General features: G+C 46.8%; 2 protein-coding genes and 1 long non-coding RNA gene across 9 annotated transcripts in view; 2 read left to right on the top strand and 1 right to left on the bottom strand.

Moving 5' to 3' along the window:
- BCL2L1 (BCL2 like 1) overlaps window positions 1-1,794 on the top strand; it is a 47,204-nt gene extending 45,410 nt beyond the window's left edge. For 5 of the 6 annotated variants that reach the window (XM_023754356.1, XM_023754355.1, XM_023754354.1 and 2 more), the window contains exon 3: window positions 123-1,794. In XM_023754356.1, the coding sequence (XP_023610124.1) occupies window positions 123-260 (138 nt within the window). In that variant the 3' untranslated portion in view covers window positions 261-1,794. The remainder of the gene's footprint in view (window positions 1-122) is intronic. The other variant, XR_002829454.1, reaches the window with a different exon arrangement.
- A 40-nt stretch (window positions 1,795-1,834) lies between these two features.
- Window positions 1,835-17,589, top strand: LOC111826185. Its single transcript, XR_002829456.1, has 3 exons — window positions 1,835-2,786; window positions 13,539-13,611; window positions 17,507-17,589. It is a non-coding gene; the product is annotated as an uncharacterized LOC111826185 (long non-coding RNA).
- A 274-nt stretch (window positions 17,590-17,863) lies between these two features.
- The window catches only part of LOC102442350, a 10,816-nt gene continuing 10,331 nt past the window's right edge, over window positions 17,864-18,348 (bottom strand). For both annotated transcript variants that reach the window (XM_006089391.3, XM_006089390.3), the window contains exon 5: window positions 17,864-18,112. In XM_006089391.3, the coding sequence (XP_006089453.1) occupies window positions 17,976-18,112 (137 nt within the window). In that variant the 3' untranslated portion in view covers window positions 17,864-17,975. The remainder of the gene's footprint in view (window positions 18,113-18,348) is intronic.

The raw sequence follows: 18,348 nt of genomic DNA, 5'->3' as shown, positions 1-18,348 counted from the left end.
CAAGGATGACAGCAGTTTTTCAAATTAAGGCCATCGCATGAAGATGGCCCCCTTCTCCTGCCCACCCACATTACTGTTTGAGGATTCCAATAGCACCTTTCCTTCTCTCTCTCTCCCTGCAGGACACTTTTGTGGAACTCTACGGGAACAACGCAGCAGCCGAGAGCCGGAAGGGCCAGGAACGCTTCAATCGCTGGTTCCTGACGGGCATGACTGTGGCTGGCGTGGTTCTGCTGGGCTCACTCTTCAGTCGGAAATGACCAGACACTGACCATCCACTCACCCTCCCACGCCCGTCCTTCCCCCCCACATCCCTCCTTTCAGCCACCATTGCCACCAGGAGAACCACTACATACAGCCCATGGCCACCCTACACATCACAGGGTTGGGCCTAGACCTGGTCCCCCACAATTAGTTTTCTAGAATTTACTATGCTTCTGTGAGAGCTGCCTTCCCCCACACCTCAGTTCTCCTGGCCTCAAAACCCACAAAGTTTCCCCAAAATCTGCCCCATGGAGCTGGCAGGCATGTGGGAGTTCATGGCTGATGGCTGGAAGGGCCCTACCTGATTGGTGGGACCTCCTTATCCCTTAGCCTCCCCTAGAATGCTTTCCTGCCAGGGAGCTAGAAAGTTTTCTGACCCTTTTTCCTAGAAAGACTAGATTGCCTTCGTTTTCATGTTTGTGGCCTCAGAATTGATCATTTCTTATCCCCACCCCACCCTCTAGGACCTGGGCTCCCCTTTCTTTCATTCCCACCCTCCAGTGGCCACTTAGGGGCCAATTCTGACTAATTAGGGATTCAGGCTGCTTGGGATAAAGAAACAAGGACCAGGACCCCCTCCCCAACTCTGGCCTGACCAAAGTCTCCCCTCCCACCCCAGCCCCAATGTCCTCTAGAGGTGTCTGGCTAGAGGCCAGCCTAACCCAGGAGGAGGGGGCTGTACTGCAGGAAGCACCCCATACCAAAGCTTGGGTGTCCCTTGCAGTTTAGCACTACCCCAGCTTCCCTCCCTTTCCCCTCCCCTGGCTCCCATGACCGTGACTGAGGGACCAACTGGGCCCAAGACAGGTGCCCCAGAGCTGTTTATGGCCTCAGCTGCCTCACTTCCTGCAAGGAGATCAGCCTTGTGGCATCTTTGCTTTGGATTGCTGCCCATGGGGTTCAGAGGCCTCAGCCTAGAGGGGAAGGGGAGCTACAGGCAGTAGCTATGGGAGCCCTAGGGTCTTCCCTACCTCAGGCAGGAAGGGCAGGAAGGAGAGCCTGGTGTGCAGGGTGGAAGTAGGGCTGCCTGGAGGGGCCAGTCCTGCCTGGCCAAACAGATTTGTGCCCCACCCCCATTCAGCCTAGGCAGCTGGGCTGCCAGGTCAGAATGGCCTGGCCAGGAGCCCTTCAGGCCTCCCTCCCTCCTCTGCTCTACCCACAGCCTGTCTCATCCCTGGGGGTCCCGGCCTAGCAGCCCTGCCCCCCCACCCCCACCCCCTGGGCTCTCTGCTGTACATATTCAAAACTAGTTTTTATTCCTTGTGAAGATATACTATTTTTGTTAAGCGTGTCTGTATTTATGTGTGAGGAGCTGCTGGCTTGCTGTGCGTGTGCACATGGAGAGCTGGTGCCCAGAGATTGAACAGCCTGACGCTCCCTCCCTGCCCTGGTCCGAGGAAGCCAACCGGGGGTCCTGGCTCCTGAGGGGCACCTATCCCTCCCCCAACCCCCACCCCACACTTGTCCCAGCTCTTTGAAATAGTTTGTGTGAAGGTGAAAGTGGAGTAATAAACTGTGTTGATCATTGAGCAAAGGGCCTGGGCTCTTGTGTGTTCTGGGACGGGAAAGAAGGGACTGACACAGAGGCCGGAGGAGAGCCGGGTACTGGTGCTGGCTGTGCTGCCCTCCGGGGAGGCCCTTGGACAAGCTGCTTTCTCCCTTGGGCCTGAGTTTCTCCACCTGCATATCGATGGGCTTTTTATTGAGCACTTGCTGTGTGCTGGGCACTGGGGCTGTATGTGAACAGGACAGGCAGTCCTGGCCCCAGGAGCTGACATTCTGGGGGGAGAAACAGTCGGATAGCCATAGGCACTGGGGATTCTGTAGTGAACAAAGTCCTTGCCTTTTCGGAGCTTTCATTCTAGTCAGGGAGACAGACAGACAGACAAATATAAAGACAGCTGTTGCAGAGGTGGAAACGACCATGAGGAAGCATGGCCAGACGGACCTAGTGGGGAAAGAGATAAGAAGGGGTCAGACTTGAGGTAACATATTAAAGGTAGATATCACAGGATCAGCTGTTTTAGAGAGAGTTCTAGAGCGTAAGGAGTCGAGGGTGATTGGAGTTTTTGAAATAATGGTGCCATGACAGTTACAAAACGAAGTCCACGTGTGAGGCCAGTACTACCTAAGAGGCTCAGACTGGTCAAACAGCATTTCATTGGGGCCTGAGCACATCTGGGAGTCAGGGAGTCAGCCTCCCTCGGGGTGACCTAGAGGCCTGAAGACTATACAGGTTAACTAAGGGGGAGCAGGGGCGAGTGGTCCTGATGGAGCAGCAAATGCCCAGATTGAACAGTTTTCTTCGAGCTGAAGGAAAGTTGGTGTGTCTGGAGTTGAGAAATGGGGAGAGGGGACTGAACTTGATCCTGAGTGCAGCCAGAGAGGCTGTTAGGGAATGACATGCCCCTTAGGGCCCCCAAAGCACGCTCTGGCTGCTCTGTGAAGAAAGTTCCGGAGGAGGAGCAGAGTCAAAAAGAAGACGTGGTTTGGTTAACGCTCCAGTTCCGAGGATAGGCCAGGTGTGTATCTTGGGTCACCATTCCTGGTGTATCTTGGGTCACCATTCCTGGTCTTTGGGCAAATTACCAACCACTGTACCTCAACTTCCCCCTCTATGAAATGGGTATGATGGCAGCACTCCTCTTAGGCGGTGGTGGTCAAGATTGAATGAGGTAACCCCAACAGAGGACTGGATGTTGAAGGGGGCTGCAGGTCATCACTCATGTGGACTGAAGGGTCCCTGGTTCCATTCCGGTCAAGGGCATGGTCAGGACTCGCACAGGAGGCGGCCAATTTGTTTCACAATTGATGCGAGAGAACCGCTAATAGGCGGACTCCCCAGGAGGAGGGAGGAGGTGCACCTCATGAAGTTCCACGTGGCTGAGACCTGAGATCGGTCGGGGAAAGGTCTGGGAAAGCGGGCGGGTGCTCCAGCTGCCGGGCGGGCCTGGAGGCGGGACCTGCCTCCGGCGCTCCGACCCACCCGCTCACAGGAGCGGGCTTGGTTGCCCCCTGGTGGCCGGGGAATGCGACCTGAAAAAGCCACTCCCACCCCAAGACGCCTCCCTGCAGGCCTGTCTCCTGCCTGGCCAGCGTTCTCCGGTGTCAGTCCTTCCTGCTCACCTGAAGGACGTCTGCACTTCCAACCCTTGGGTTCCGAATTCAGAGGTTCTCCCGGGGCTCAGGATCACCATTTGGTTCAAGACCAAAGCCTCCAGCTTCCCACCCACCTCTACGTCTACGCAGTGTCCCCGGCCCTTAACCTAGCCATTCAAGTCCCCTCCCCAGATTCTTGATATCCTTCCAGAAACTCTTTTCACACACAGGCAAATATATAGATATCAATACAGTTTGATTTTTTTTTTTAACACAAAAGGTAAGAGTCTGTGCCTTGCTTTTTAAAAAATCATCACCCGAGGGTATTTTCCCATTGATTTTTAGAGAGATTGGAAGAGAGAGGGAAAGACAGAAATATTGATGTGAGAGAAACAAATCAATTGGCCGCCTCTTAGGCGAATCCTGACCATGCCCTTGACCGGAATCGAACCCTTCAGTCCACAAGCCAATGCTCTATCCACTGAGCCAAACCAGCTAGGGCTATAAATGGTTTTTTTAATATATCTTTTAGCAAGGCAAGGATTGAAAGTTAACTTTGACTTCTTTGCATGCTTCTGAATTCTATAAAAGTTTAAAATAATGATTGTATGCATTTCTGTGCAATTTTTAAAAATTAACAAGTCATGCAGAAAAATCAGGTCTTATATCATGATCAAATTCATTACATAATGTCCTGCTCTGCATTTTTCTCTCTCTACCACCACAGCCTTTGTCATGAGGCAAAAATAACAAGAACTTGTTCTTAATACAAAGAAGATAGAAATTAACTCATATGATCTCTATAAATTTGTCTTCTTTGATTTTTAATAACTATCCATGCACTAATGTTAGAATTTGGGGCATATGGAGTATCAATTCCCTCCTTAATTATTTAAACCATTCCATTTCAGTAGGTTCACACATGAATAAGTAGCTTGAATAATTCCATGAGAAAGAGCCTTATGAATTCTTATGAAATTTAAATGGTTTTACTATAAAGTCAATCTTAAATTTTTGGGAAGCCATTATTAATACACTAAAGTACTGAAGGCAGGAGTGGGAGGGAAGAAATCAACCAAAGGCCTTGTATGCATATAGGCATAACCCATGGACACAGACAATAGGGTAGTGAGGACCTGGGGCGGGTACAGGGTCGGGCTGGAAGGGGTCAATGGGGGGAAAAGGGACATATGTAATACTTTCAACAATAAAGATTTAATTAAAAAACAAAAAAAAAACAAAACACTAAGGTATTGAGGAAATGGACATAAAGTAAGAAAAAGTCGTCTGAAAATAAAGACTATAAACATAATGTAGTGGCCTAGAAAAAAAACTGTGCCCTGTCCTATTACATTGTAAAAATAATAACAATAGCCCTAACCGGTTTGGCTCAGTGGATAGAGTGTCGGCCTGCGGACTCAAGGGTCCCAGGTTCGATTCTGGTCAAGGGCATGTACCTTGGTTGCGGGCACATCCCCAGTACGGGGTGTGCAGGAGGCAGCTGATCGATGTTCCTCTCTCATCGATGTTTCTAACTCTCTATCCCTCTCCCTTCCTCTCTGTAAAAAATCAATAAAAAAAAAATTAAAAAAATAATAATAACAATAAATAAAAATAATGTCAAGGCCTTATTGGCAAACCATGAATGTGGTGGAACACCCCACTGCAGCTGCTTGGCCCATGCTTTTAGGCACATCAATCTCACCTAGGCTTTGTGCTAAGCCCCCTGGGCCCCTGGAAAACAAACTCCAGTGGCTCCATGGACTTTGTGGAGGGCATGTGGCCTTCCCAGGGCAGTGGCCATGTGCTCTGAGCCGACCACTGCAGTAGTTGTCCAGGAGGGAAGAGCCCAACCTTGGTGGTGCTCAGCTCCTCCTGGTAGAGCAGCTGGGGACAGAGGAGCAACAGGTGCGTGTAGTGGTTAGGAACACGACTCTGCAACTAGACTGCCTGGGGTAGCTGGGTGCCCTTGGACAGTGGGTTTTTTCTGCCTCAGAGACCCCAGACTTGAAGCTGAAGAAGCTGGAGCTGGCTGTCCAAAAAGCAAATGGGCACAGAAAAGAAAAAGCAGCCCATTCTCTCTAGGCAAAGGATTAGGAAAGGAACAACCTAGCAAGACAGAAATTTTTTAGACAATAACAGCTCTACTATGGCCCCATCCACATCAGCAAAGGCCAAGTGGGGAGCCTAGATTTCCAGCTTCATGGGTCAAAGTATTCAACTACCCCACCAATGTAGGGTATTGTGAGAGAAGGCCAAAGCTTTGATCTCTGCTGGCCATTAATGAGCCCTACCCTGCCACACCCTTCCCCACAATGTCAGTAGAAAACACTTTGGGAGCCTGGAATTCCACCCCTACCTGACAATACAAAAGTGGGTAAAGAAACATAAAGAAAGACAAGGTTTCTATGTTTCACTCAAATTAGAAAACTGATGACACCAGTAGACTGTGATATAACAGCTACAGCAACCACTACAAAAGCTATACAGAGACACTTAAAAAAACCACTATTGCCCGGGTCAGTGTGGCTCAGTTGGTTGGGCATAGTCCCATGCACCAAAGGGTTGTTGGTTCCATTCCTAGTCAAGGCATTTGACTGGGTTGCCTGTTGGATCCCTGATGGGGTGAGTGCAGGAAGCAGCCAATCCATGTTTCATTCTCACATTGATGTTTCTCTCCCTCTCCCTTCTTCTCTCTCTAAAAATCAATTTTAAAATCTTTATTAAAAAATATAACACTATAGATAATTTGAATTCTAAAAAATAAATGTCAAATAACCCTCAGGAAGGCAGAAAAAAAGAAAGACAGTGAAATAAATAACAGAACACACAGAAAACAAACCAAAAAAATTGAGAGCCCAGCCAGTGTGGCTCAGTGGTTGAACCAGGAGGTCACGGTTCAATTCCCAGTCAGGACACATGCCCGGGTTGCAGGCTCAGTCTCCAGTGTGGGGCATGCAGGAGGCAGCTGATCAATGATTCTGTCTCATCATTGATGTTTCTATCTCTCTCTCTCTCTCCCTTCCTCTCTGAAATCAATAAAAATATTTTTTTTAAATTGGGAGATATGTCTTAACCTATCAATAATTATATTAAGTATAAATCTATAAGAAACTTAATTTAAATATATAGGCAGATTGAAAGAAAAAGGATAAGAAAAGATATATCATGCAATCACCAATCAAAGGAAAGCAGCAAAAACTGATGAAACTAAAAAGAGAAACAGGCAAATCTACAATTAATACCCCTCTCTCAACACTTAATAGGACAGTTAGACAGAAAAATCACCAGCAATATAGAACTCAAGACACCATCAACAAACAGGATCCAATTAACACTTATCAAACACTCAACACATTCTTTCCAAATGCCCACTAAGTGTATACCAAGATGGATCATATTCTGGGCTATAAAAGAAAACTCAATAAATTTAAAAGGATTTAAATCATACAGAGTATGTTCTCTGACCACAGTGGAATCAAACTAGAAATTAATAACAGAAAGATAACGGAAAATCTTCAAACACTAGGAAACTAAACAATACATTTCTAAATAATTCATGGGTCAAAAAGGAAGTCCCAAGGGAAATTTTTAAAAATGCATTGAATTGAATAAAATTAAAATACAACATATCAGCCGAAACCGGTTTGGCTCAGTGGATAGAGCGTTGGCCTGCGGACTGAGAGGTCCCGGGTTCGATTCCAGTCGAGGGCATGTACCTGGGTTGCGGGCACATCCCCGGTGGGGGATGTGCAAGAGGCAGCTGATCGATGTTTCTAACTCTCTCTATCTCTCTCCCTTCCTCTCTGTGAAAAATCAATAAAAAATATATTTTTAAAATAAATAAAATAAAATACAACATATCAAATATTGTGGGACATGGTTAAAGCAGTGCTGAGAGGGAACTTTATGCAAGAAATGTGTACATCACAAAAGAATAAAAGCCTTAAGACAATAGCATAAGCTTCCACCTCAAGACCTATGGGGCGGGGGCCGGGGTGGGGTGGGGGCGGGGCGGGGAGCAAAGCAAAGTAAGCTCAAAGCAAGCAGAAGGAAGAAGCTTGTAAAGATAAAAACAGATATCAGTGAAATTTGGAGACATGAAATAATAAAGAACTCTGATTAAGGTAACTGCATAGGTAACTATAAAAGGAGTATTACTGTATTTTCAGTTTGTAACTCTCTTTATTCCCTCCATGATTTAAAATACAAATGCATAAAAAAATGTTACAAATCTGCCCGGCTGGCATGATTCAATGGTTGAGCATTGACCTATGAACCAGGAGGTCACAGTTCAATTCCCGGTCAGGGCATATGACCAGGTTGTGGGCTCAATCCCCAGTGTGGGGTGTGCAGGAGGCAGCCGATCAATGATTCTCTCTCATCACTGATGTTTCTTATCTCTCTGTCCCTCTCCCTTCATCTCTAAAATCAATAAAAGATATTTTTAAAAAATTTTAAATCTATGTTAATGGGCACACAATGTATGAAGATATAATTTGTGACAAAGATAATACAAAGAGGGAGGTATGAAGCGGTATAGCAGTTTTTGTATATTACCAAAGCTAAATTGACATAGATTCAAACTAGATTGTTATAAATTTCAGGTGTTAATTGTAATCCCTATGGTGGCTATTAAGAAAATACCTTTAAAGTATGCACAAAAGGCCCTAACTGGTTTGACTCAGTGGATAGAGCGTCGGCCTGCAGACTGAAGGGTCCCAGGTTCAATTCCGGTCAAGGGCATGTACCTGGGTTGCGGGCACATCCCCAGTGGGAGGTGTGCAGGAGGCAGCTGATCGATGTTTCTCTCTCATCGATGTTTCTAACTCTCTATCCCTCTCCCTTCCTCTCTGTAAAAAAAAAAAATCAATAAAATATATGTAAAAAAAAGTATGCACAAAAGAAGTGAGAAGAAATAGCAGACTTAAGCAATACTATAAACCAATTAGACCTGACAGACAGATATAGACTGTCCACCACCAGCAGCAGAATACACATTGTTTAGTGCATATGAAATTTTCTCCAACATAGACTGTATGGTAGACTACAGAACAAGTCTCGATAAATTTAAAAGATTGAAATCATGTAATGTATCTTCTTTATCACAATGGAATAAAGCTAGAAATCAATGACAAAAGGAAAACTGGGAAATTCACAAATATGTGGAAATCGAACAACACACTGTTAAATAACCAATTAGTCAATGAAGAAATCACAAAGAAATTAGAAAATTCTTAGAGACAAATGAAAACACAGCATACCAAAACTTATGGGATCCAGTAAAAGCAGTGCTCAGAGGGAAATTTTTAGCAGTAAATACAACATAGATGTATCAATTACTTGAAAGACACAAGCTACCATATTCACCCAATGTGAAATAGATCATTTAAATAGCCTTATAACAATTAAGGAAATTGAATTTGTAATTTAAAAACTCTCACCCAAAACACTTTCCAGCCCCAGATTATTTCACTGGAGAATTCTACCAAATAGTTAAAGAAGAATTAACACTATGTCTACCCAATCTCTTCCAGAAAATAGAAGAGGAAGGAAGGGAATTACCCTAATATCAAAACTAGACAAAGATTCAGACGAGCCAACTCAATCTTTAGATCCTCATTCCAAGCAAATTCAAATAAACAAAACTTATGAGGCAATTAGGGAAATTTGTAAACTGACTGGATATTTGATATTAAGGAAAGATTAAGACTTTTTATGTATATTCATAATATTTTGCTTATATGTATTTAAATAGTCCTTATTGTTTAGAGACACATACTGAAATATTTATAGACTAGTGGCCCAGTGCACAAAATTTGTGCAGTGGGGGGAGGGTGTCCCTCAGCCCAGCCTGCACCCTCTCCAATCTGGGACCCCTTGGGGGATGTCCGACTGCCGGTTTAGGACGAATATATCCTCTCGCAATCCGGGACCACTGGTTCCTAACCGCTCACCTGCCTGCCTGCCTGATTGCCCCTAACCACTCTGCCTGTCAGCCTGCTCGCTCCCAACTGCCCCCCCCACTGGCCTTCTCACCCCCAACTGCCCCCCTTGCTGGCCTGTGCCCCCCCCTGCCAGCCTCCTGCAAGCCTGATCGCCACCCCCGCCAATCTGCTCTCCCCCAACTGCCCCCTGCTGAAATGCTTGCCCCAAACTGCCCCTCCCACTGGCCTGATCATGCCCAACTGCACCCCACTGCTGGCCTGCTCACCCCCAAATGCGCCCCCTCCTGGCCTGATTGCCCCCAACTGCCCTCCTCTCCTGGCCTGATCGCCCCTAGTCCCATTCCTGGGTCTGTGGGGCGACCCAGGATGCCAAGCCTTCCTGCCCGCTCTCAGGCTGGCTCTGTGGCTCCAGTCGGCACCGCCATCTTTGTCGCATCAATTTGCATATTCCTTCCTTATTGGCTGTGGGCACCTCCATCTTTATCTCGAAGTGATGGTTAATTTGCATATTACTCTTTTATTAGATAGAATTTTTTTATTTCAGAGAGGAAGGGAGAGGGGGAGAGAGAGAGAAATATCAATGATGAGAGAGAATCATTAATTGGATGCCTCCTGAACTCCCCACAATGGGGATTGAGCCCGCAACCAGGGCATGAGCCCTGACCAGGAATCAAACCATGACCTCCTGGTTCAAAGGTCAACACTCAACCATTGAGCCATGCCTGCCGGGCTGCATTCCTTTTTTGTTTTGTTTTTTTTACTGATTTGTCAGATTGTGTTTGTTGTTTTTTTAAAACATATTAGAGAAATCAACCCTTTATCTCTCATACATATAAATACCTTTGAGTTCCTTATTTGTCTTTGGAATTTTTTCCTCTGGTTTTTACAGAAAATTCTAATATTCAAGATATTTTGACCCAAATGTTTTAACCTCATAGATGTATTTATCAAAAGACTATTTTGACTGGGTTTTGAACCCAGTAATTTTTATCAGAATTACACTATTCTTTTTTTTTAAAAAAATATGTTTTATTGATTTTCTACAGAGAGGAAGGGAGAGGGATAGAAAGCCAGAAACATCGATGAGAAAGAAACACCGATCAGCCGCCTCCTGCACGCCCCCCACTGGGGATGTGCCCACAACCAAGGCACATGCCCCTGACCGGAATCAAACCCGGGACCCCCCAGTCCACAGGCCGACGCTCTATCCCCTGAGCCAAACCGGTTCTGGCATTACACTATTCTAATACATCAAGACAGAGTTTTCTTGAGCAAGCTGCATGAAGACAATTTCTTTGATCAGTTATTTTATGCCAATGTTAAAATCTTTCTAATGTTTCCTATTTTAAATTTAGTCTTACAAAGTAATTTTTTCATGACAATAACATGGTTTCATGGAGTAAGTGCTACCAGGACTATTTTATTCTTTTCTCAGTCATTGTTAGTTCACATCTGATCTCACCAGTTTCCTGCCATTGTGCGTCATCTACTCTGTTCATTATCTTCAATTGGTCCAATTTTTTCCAGGTCACATTTGATTATCTAAATGTCAAATTTTCATTCTGTTTGAACTTTAGTCAATTTCCAACTTAACATGGTCAGTTTTAGTTTCTGCCAACTTGATTTTGTGTTAGTTATTTCTACACCTCTGTGGTAGGGTGTATTCTTTACTCATAATTCTGCCTTCCTCCCCACACTCTCCATTTGCACTTGGATGGAGGACATTTTTTTGCCCATCGATGTTAGGCTTGCCTGTGGGTGGCAGCCTATATTTCCCAAAGATGACCACAATGCTTCCATGTCATAGCATCTCACATCTTATGTTGTGACCTTGATGTTTTCCCATCAAGTGGGGAGGTCTCTGTGCTCTCCCTCTTGCATCTGAGTGGAACTTTGTGAGTGCCTTGACAACAGAGTTTAGCAGAAGTGACGCTATGTGTCTTCTAAGGCTAGGTCATAAAAAATGCAATACACTTCCCTCTTGCTCTCTTGGAACCAACCCACCACGCTTTGAGGGAGCCCAACTAGTCCGCACAGAAAGACCACCTGAGGATGCTACAAAGAGGTGTTGTGGTTGACAGCCCTTAATGAGGTCCCAGCTGACAGCCAGCATCAACCACCAGATGTGAATTAAAATACCACTAGAAGATTGTGGCCACAGCCTTTGAGCGTTTCCAGCTGAGGCTCCAGACATTCTAGAGCAGAAGCAAGCAGTTCCCATCATGCTCTGCCTGAATTCCGGACCTACAGAATTGGTAGGCATAATGTAATGGTTGTTTTATGCCTGTAGTTTTGGGGTGGTTTTTACCAACAGTCACAGACCACCATGACACTTGCTTTGGCCAGTAGAATGTGGTGCTGGTTCTGTGTGCTAGTTCTGAGGCTGGGCTTTAAGAGCATCATGTCGCCCTAGCCGGTTTGGCTCAGTGGCTAGAGCGTCGGCCTGTGGACTGAAAGGTCCTGGGTTCGATTCCGGTCAAGGGCACATGCCTGGGCTGTGGAGTCAATCCCCAGTAGGGGACGTGCAGGAGGCAGCCAATCACTGACTCTCTCTCATCATTGATGTTTCTATCTCTCTCTTCCCCTCTCTTCTTTTCTGAAATCATTAAAAATACGCCCTAACCGGTTTGGCTCAGTGGATAGAGCGTCGGCCTGTGGACTCAAGGGTCCCAGGTTCGATTCCGGCCAAGGGCATGTACCTTGGTTGCGGGCACATACCCAGTGGGGAGTGTGCAGGAGGCAGCTGAGATGTTTCTACCTCTCTATCCCTCTCCCTTTCTCTCTGTAAAAAATCAATAAAAAAAAATATATATATATATATTTAAAAAAATATTTTTAAAAAGAGCATCATGTGTCCCCACTGTCTCTCTGCCCCCTCAGGAGTCTCTGACTCCTACCATGAGAAGAACATGCCCTGGATGCAGGTCCCAGAACAAGGAAACGAATGGAATAATCCTCAACCCAATTGTTATGGGCTGAAATGTGGCCCCTACAAATTCATGTGTTGAAGTCCTAATCCCTCATCCTTCAGAATGTGACCCTATTTGAAGAGAGGACCTTTAAAGCGGTGATGAAGTTAAAATGAGGTCATTAGGGAAGCTCCTAGCCCACTCTGACAGGTGTCCTTGTAAGAAGAGGAAATCTGGAAACAGCGAGACACCAGGGATATGCACACACAGGGGAACCATGTGAGGATCAAGCCAGGGAGAGAAGTATCAGAAGGAACCAACCTTGCCAACACTTGATCTTAGACTTCTAACCTCCAGAATTGTGAGAAAATGTATTTCTGTTGTTTAAGCCACCGAATCTGTGGTATTTGTTATGGCACCCGGAGCACACAGAAATACCAACTCACGGACTGGAACTAAACCTGCAGATCCCAGCAGAGCCTCAGCCAACCCACACCACAGGCCCGGGAAAGATAAACAGAAATGCTCAGAGTTGTAAACCACCAAGCTTTGGGTTGTTTGTTACACAACATTATTGGCTGCAGGGGGGGGGGGGGGGCGCGGGGCGCGGGGATTGACTTAGTACAACATCTAATTTTACCCTGGGCCAATTTTGACAATTTTCTTTGTTGCTCACAACATGACTCCTTGGCAATTTATGAATCTAAACAAATTTTACTGCCTGCATATTTCAACATTTTAAGTTATGTCAAAACTGCTCCTGCTGCTAGCAAAGCATCAGGGTCTGGGTCAAAATATACTACTGGGCATTTCCATAGTTCTTACCTCATTAGCTTCCGAATGGCTGTCCCACCCAACAGGCTAGGAAACCTGGAGGTCAAGGCTCCTGTGTGCTTCCCATTTGGGTCCCCAGCATCTCTTGTGCTAAGATAGTGACTAATTAATGAATCCCTCGTGCCAGCGAGAGCCTAGGACCGAGGCAGCTGCCTCTCTCAGATAAAAATTAAATGGATGTCCAAGGCTCCCCATATTCTGGCCTCAACAGACTCCCCTAGCTCCACTCTTCTCTGCTTTCTCCCTACTTGTCCCTTCAGTAGAGGCAGCAGAGACCCCAAAGCCCTATATGATTCTCCTACTTTCCTATCGCCCCTGGTCCACCTCTACCTCCCCCTCTGACAGCCCTGTGGCTCCCTGTATTTCCTCCGTCATGCATGGTTCTCACTACCACAGGGCTTTTGCACATGCTTTTTTCCTGACTCGAATGCTGTTCCACCACCTATTTCATCTAGCTTACTCCCAGTCATTTTTCATCTCTCAGGTCTGAGGACACTTCCTCAGGGAAGCCCTCCCTTACTGCTCCGGATTGAGTCAAGTTCCCCCAGCCCCTGTTGGTAAGTCCAAACACCATGTGCCTCCCTTTTTTAACACTTATTTGTGCTATACTTTATTAGGGTGACTGTCTGATCAATGCTGAGTCCCCATTGCAGACTTTCAGATTCATGAGCACTGGAATAAGGTCTCATTCACTCTGTCCCCAGAGCCTGGTACATAGTAGAGGCACCATAAGTATTCGTTGGCTGAATGAATACAGGGTGGGCAAAAGTAGGTTTACAGAAAAAAACCAAGATGGCGGCATAGGTTAACGCCGGAGTTTGCTGCCTCGAACGACCACTTCAAAAATACAACTAAAAGACGGAACGGACATCATCCAGAACCACAGGAAGGCTGGCTGAGTGGAAGTTCTACAACTAGGAGGAACCGAGAATTAGAGGAGGCGCAGTGCTGAAGTAAAATACTAAGGTGCGGAGTTCGCGAGGCGCGGGCTGGTGGCTGAGGGCACGGTTGTCTGTTTCAATCCGGAGGGAGCCTCAGACTCTGAGCTCCAGATCCGGGCGAGTCTCTAGGGACCCAGACTCAAACGGGAGAAGCAGGACTGTCTGGCTACGGTCCCTCCGAGGTTTGCAGCTGTTGCTGGGACAGAGAGGCAGAGCCCCTGGGGACGGACTGAGAGCAGCCATAACTGCTCCCTCCTCCGCCCTGTTGATCCCGTGGGACCCGCCCTGCCCAAGCCCTGCACAGAGGCATTTGCTGGATAGCCTCAGGCAAAGGCTAGATTAGCACAGCCAGTCGGCCTGGAGGTCAAATCCCTCTAGTATTAACTATAACAATCAAGGCTTAACTACAACAAGACTGCGCACAAAGACCACTAGGGGGTGTACCAAGAAAGCGTAAAAATGCGGAGACAAAGAAACAGGACAAAACTATCAAGGGAGGATATTGAGTTCAGAACCACACTTTTGAGGTCTTCTCAGAGGCTTCTAGAGTCTGTGATAACTTGATGAGTTGTACAGGAAATCTAATGAGACCCTCGATGGTGTGATAAAGGACCATCTAGAAAGTAAGCATACACTGACTGAAATAAAGAATATTATACAGACTCCCAACAGCAGACCAGAGGAGGGCAAGAATCAAGTCAAAGATTTGAAATGCGAAGAAGCGAGAAACACCCAACCAGAAAAGCAAAATGAAAAAAGAACCCAAAAATACGAAGATAGTGTAAGGAGCTTCTGGGACAGCTTCAAACGTACCAACATCAGAATTATAGGGGTACCAGAAGATGAGAGAGAGCAAGATATTGAAAACCTATTTGAAGAAATAATGACAGAAAACTTCCCCCACCTGGTGAAAGAAATAGACTTACAGGTCCAGGAAGCACAGAGAACCCCAAACAAAAGGAATCCAAAGAGGACCACACCAAGACACATCATAATTAAAATGCCAAGAGCAAAAGACAAAGAGAGAATCTTAAAAGCAGCAAGAGAAAGAAACTCAGTTACCTACAAGGGAATACCCATACGACTGTCAGCTGATTTCTCAACAGAAACTTTGCAGGCCAGAAGGGAGTGGCAAGAAATATTCAAAGTGATGAATACCAAGAACCTACAACCAAGAGTACTTTATCCAGCAAAGCTATCATTCAGAATTGAAGGTCAGATAAAGAGCTTCACAGATAAGGAAAAGCTAAAGGAGTTCATCACCACCAAACCAGTATTATATGAAATGCTGAAAGGTATCCTTTAAGAAGAGGAAGAAGAAGAAAAAGGTAAAGATACAAATTATGAACAACAAATATGCATCTATCAACAAGTGAATCTAAGAATCAAGTGAATAAATAACCTGATGTACAGAATGAACTGGTGATTATAATGAATCAGGGACATAGAAAGGGAATGGACTGACTATGCTTGGGGGGAAAAGGGGTGTGGGAGATGCAGAAAAGACTGGACAAAAATCGTGCACCTATGGATGAGGACAGTGGGTGGGGAGTGAGGGCGGAGGGTGGGGTGGAGCTGGAAGGAGGGGAGTTATGGGGGGGAAAAAAGAGGAACAAATGTAATATCTGAACAATAAGATTTATTTAAAAAAAAAGTAGGTTTACAGTTATGAGTACGTGAAACAGTTTATTCTTGTATATACTCGTATTTATAGTATTCTTTTCCATATGAACAACTGTAATCCTACATGTGCCCCACTGGGTATTGTTGTCACAACTGCTCTTTTAGATTCCTCCATTGGCATATAGGGTGTCCGTGGAGGTGTGCTGCTCAGATCTTTCTCCGAGAGAACCTGTGAGGTTCTGCTGCAGCCTTTTCGCTGAGGCCACGGTCCCCTGGGCTGCTCCCAGCCAAGGACCGAGCACAGTGGGCTCCTCTAATGGGCCTTTTGTCCCTCTGGGTCTCCCCATTGGCCACGACTTTCTCAGATTTGCTGCTCCAGTTGTCAATTTATTGCCTCTCAACTCCAAATTCACCCTTTAGGATAACAAACTCTGAGCATTGCCTCCTTTACAGGGAGATGCTAAACTCTGCCAGCAGAGGGTGCTGGAGGGGACATGTCTGGAGGAACGGCTGGGCTTGGCTTTCGGGTTCTGGGGTGTGTGTGTGTGTGTGTGTGTGTGTGTGTGTGTGTGTTCTTGCTCCTGCTGTGTGGTTGGTCAGCAGTGTGTGAGGACATCTGGTGGTGATCTGCCGCAGCCACGGGCCCAGACTATCAGCCACCTTGCAGCCCCCACGCCTGGGGACCATCTTCTTGCCGCCCTCCTAACGCAGGTAGACATCACACACTCTTGGCCTCACATCTACAAAGGTGCCCAAATTCCCCCACCCACCAGCCTCAGCGCCCTTGGGCCTCCGAGGACTTCTAACTGTCCTTGCCCAGTGACCATGGCCCAGCTGGGGCCTAGCCAACCCAGCTCAGTTCTGTGCCAACTGGTAGGCTTCAACCGCACCTTCTCCAATGAGGTCTGAACCCCAGTTTGGGAAGGCACCCCCCTTCCAAATCTGTCCTTCTTGGGCATGCTCCCTAGGATACTCTTTAAAGTTATCTTTATATCTTTATAGCTATTCTCTTGTGTAAACTTAATAGGCCTTTAAACAGCCTCTATTAAATTACTGTCTCCTGGTTGGACTTAGATACAATGCACAGAAGTCCAAGGCGTTTCCTACCCAATCCTCCCTCCCCCCTCCCCTCCTTCCACAGCGGTCAGGCCTGCGTCACAGTCTAAAGCAGCGGTTCTCAACCTGTGGGTCGCGACCCCTTTTGGGGGTCGAACGACCCTTTCACAGGGTCGCCTAAGACCATTGGAAAACACATATATAATTACATATTGTTTACAGTAGCAAAACTACAGTTATGAAGTAGCAATGAAAATAATTTTATGGTTGGGGGTCACCACAACATGAGGAACTGTATTAAAGGGTCGCGGCATTAGGAAGGTTGAGAACCACTCGTCTAAAGGGTCTCACCACCCCCTCCTTCTCCCTGTCTCCTTTATCCTTCACACGGGGAAACCCTCAACAAATCTCCGACATCTTTCATTCTTCCTTGGCATTGGCTTCTCAGAGGATGCAGACTGATACCACTTCCCATCACACTTAGAATAAACTCCCATGAGGCTTTTATCATCTGCTTGTTAACCCAAGGCCAGCCCCCTCCCCCAACACACACCTTCCTGCTGCTCTCCAAGTCATTCTACTTTAGTCGCCGTGGGTGGCCTCCTTGCAGTTCCACAAACACACAAACCAGAATCCCACCTCAGTCTTTGCTCTTGCTGCTCTGTCTTTGATACAAGGCTTGTTTCCTCATTTCATTCAGAACTTCACCCACAATCCCCAATCGCCCTTTAACTCCCCCTCTATCCTACTTTGTTTGGTTTATTTATAGCCCTTAAAACCAGGTCACCTGCTATATATTTACTTACTTACTTTTCTGTCTCCCCCTGTAAAGAAACGTCTCCTCCACTGAGGCCAGAGACTGTCCACTGCCACATCCCCAAGGCCTGGATTAGTAAGCCCCTGGCACACAGTAGGTACTCAATAAGTATGTGTTACTTAACTGAATAAAGGAGTGTCCTTGCCTTTGCTCAAGCCATTCCCACCCCCTGGAATGCTTTCCCTCTCCTGCCAGCTTTCCTAATCCCTGCAAGACTCAGCCCTCGCCTCTACTCCTCCAGGAAGCCCTCCCTGGCGAGCTGGGCTCTGAGCCCCGGGAGCGTGCTTGTTCTTGCCCCTCGGCCACTGTACTGCCTGATGTTAGGTATAAGTAGGCTTTGTGGCAGATAAAGACTGAGGTGGCGATGACAAGCAGAAGAGAAGAGGCCAGCTTTATTGGGGTGAAAGAGAGGGGAGGGGGTGCTCCATAGGCTCCGGGCCAGGGGAGAGCTGCCGGGGGAGTAGCCTGGGACTGGGATGCAGTGTCACTTCTTCCACTCCTTCTTCTCATAGTCCCACCGGGAGGCCAGGCCTTGCACAGGGTTGCCCTTCATGTCCAGGATGCGCTGGAGCTGCTTGGCCTTCCACTCATCCGTCAAGGTGATGGGCTTCTCAGGGAACACTGCAGGAAGGAAGGCACGGGGTAGGGACAGGGCCGCCCTCTCCCTCTGAGCCAGGGTCCCAGGGACAGGGGTAGGGTGCCCTGCATGGAGGCGCTCCCTCCACCCTGTCCGTCTGTCTCCCCATCAGACTTCCTAAGCTGCACTCCACAGGCTTCTGTGTTCTGACCCCAACTCTGCCTTCGATTCGCTGTGGGAACTGGATCAAGGTCCTTCCCCTTCTGAGCCTCGGTTTCTT

The sequence above is a fragment of the Myotis lucifugus genome, unplaced genomic scaffold (genome assembly GCF_000147115.1).
Source record: "Myotis lucifugus unplaced genomic scaffold, Myoluc2.0 scaffold_60, whole genome shotgun sequence".
NCBI classification, from domain to species: Eukaryota; Metazoa; Chordata; class Mammalia; order Chiroptera; family Vespertilionidae; genus Myotis; species Myotis lucifugus.
This window is presented reverse-complemented; position numbering and strand designations above follow the sequence as displayed.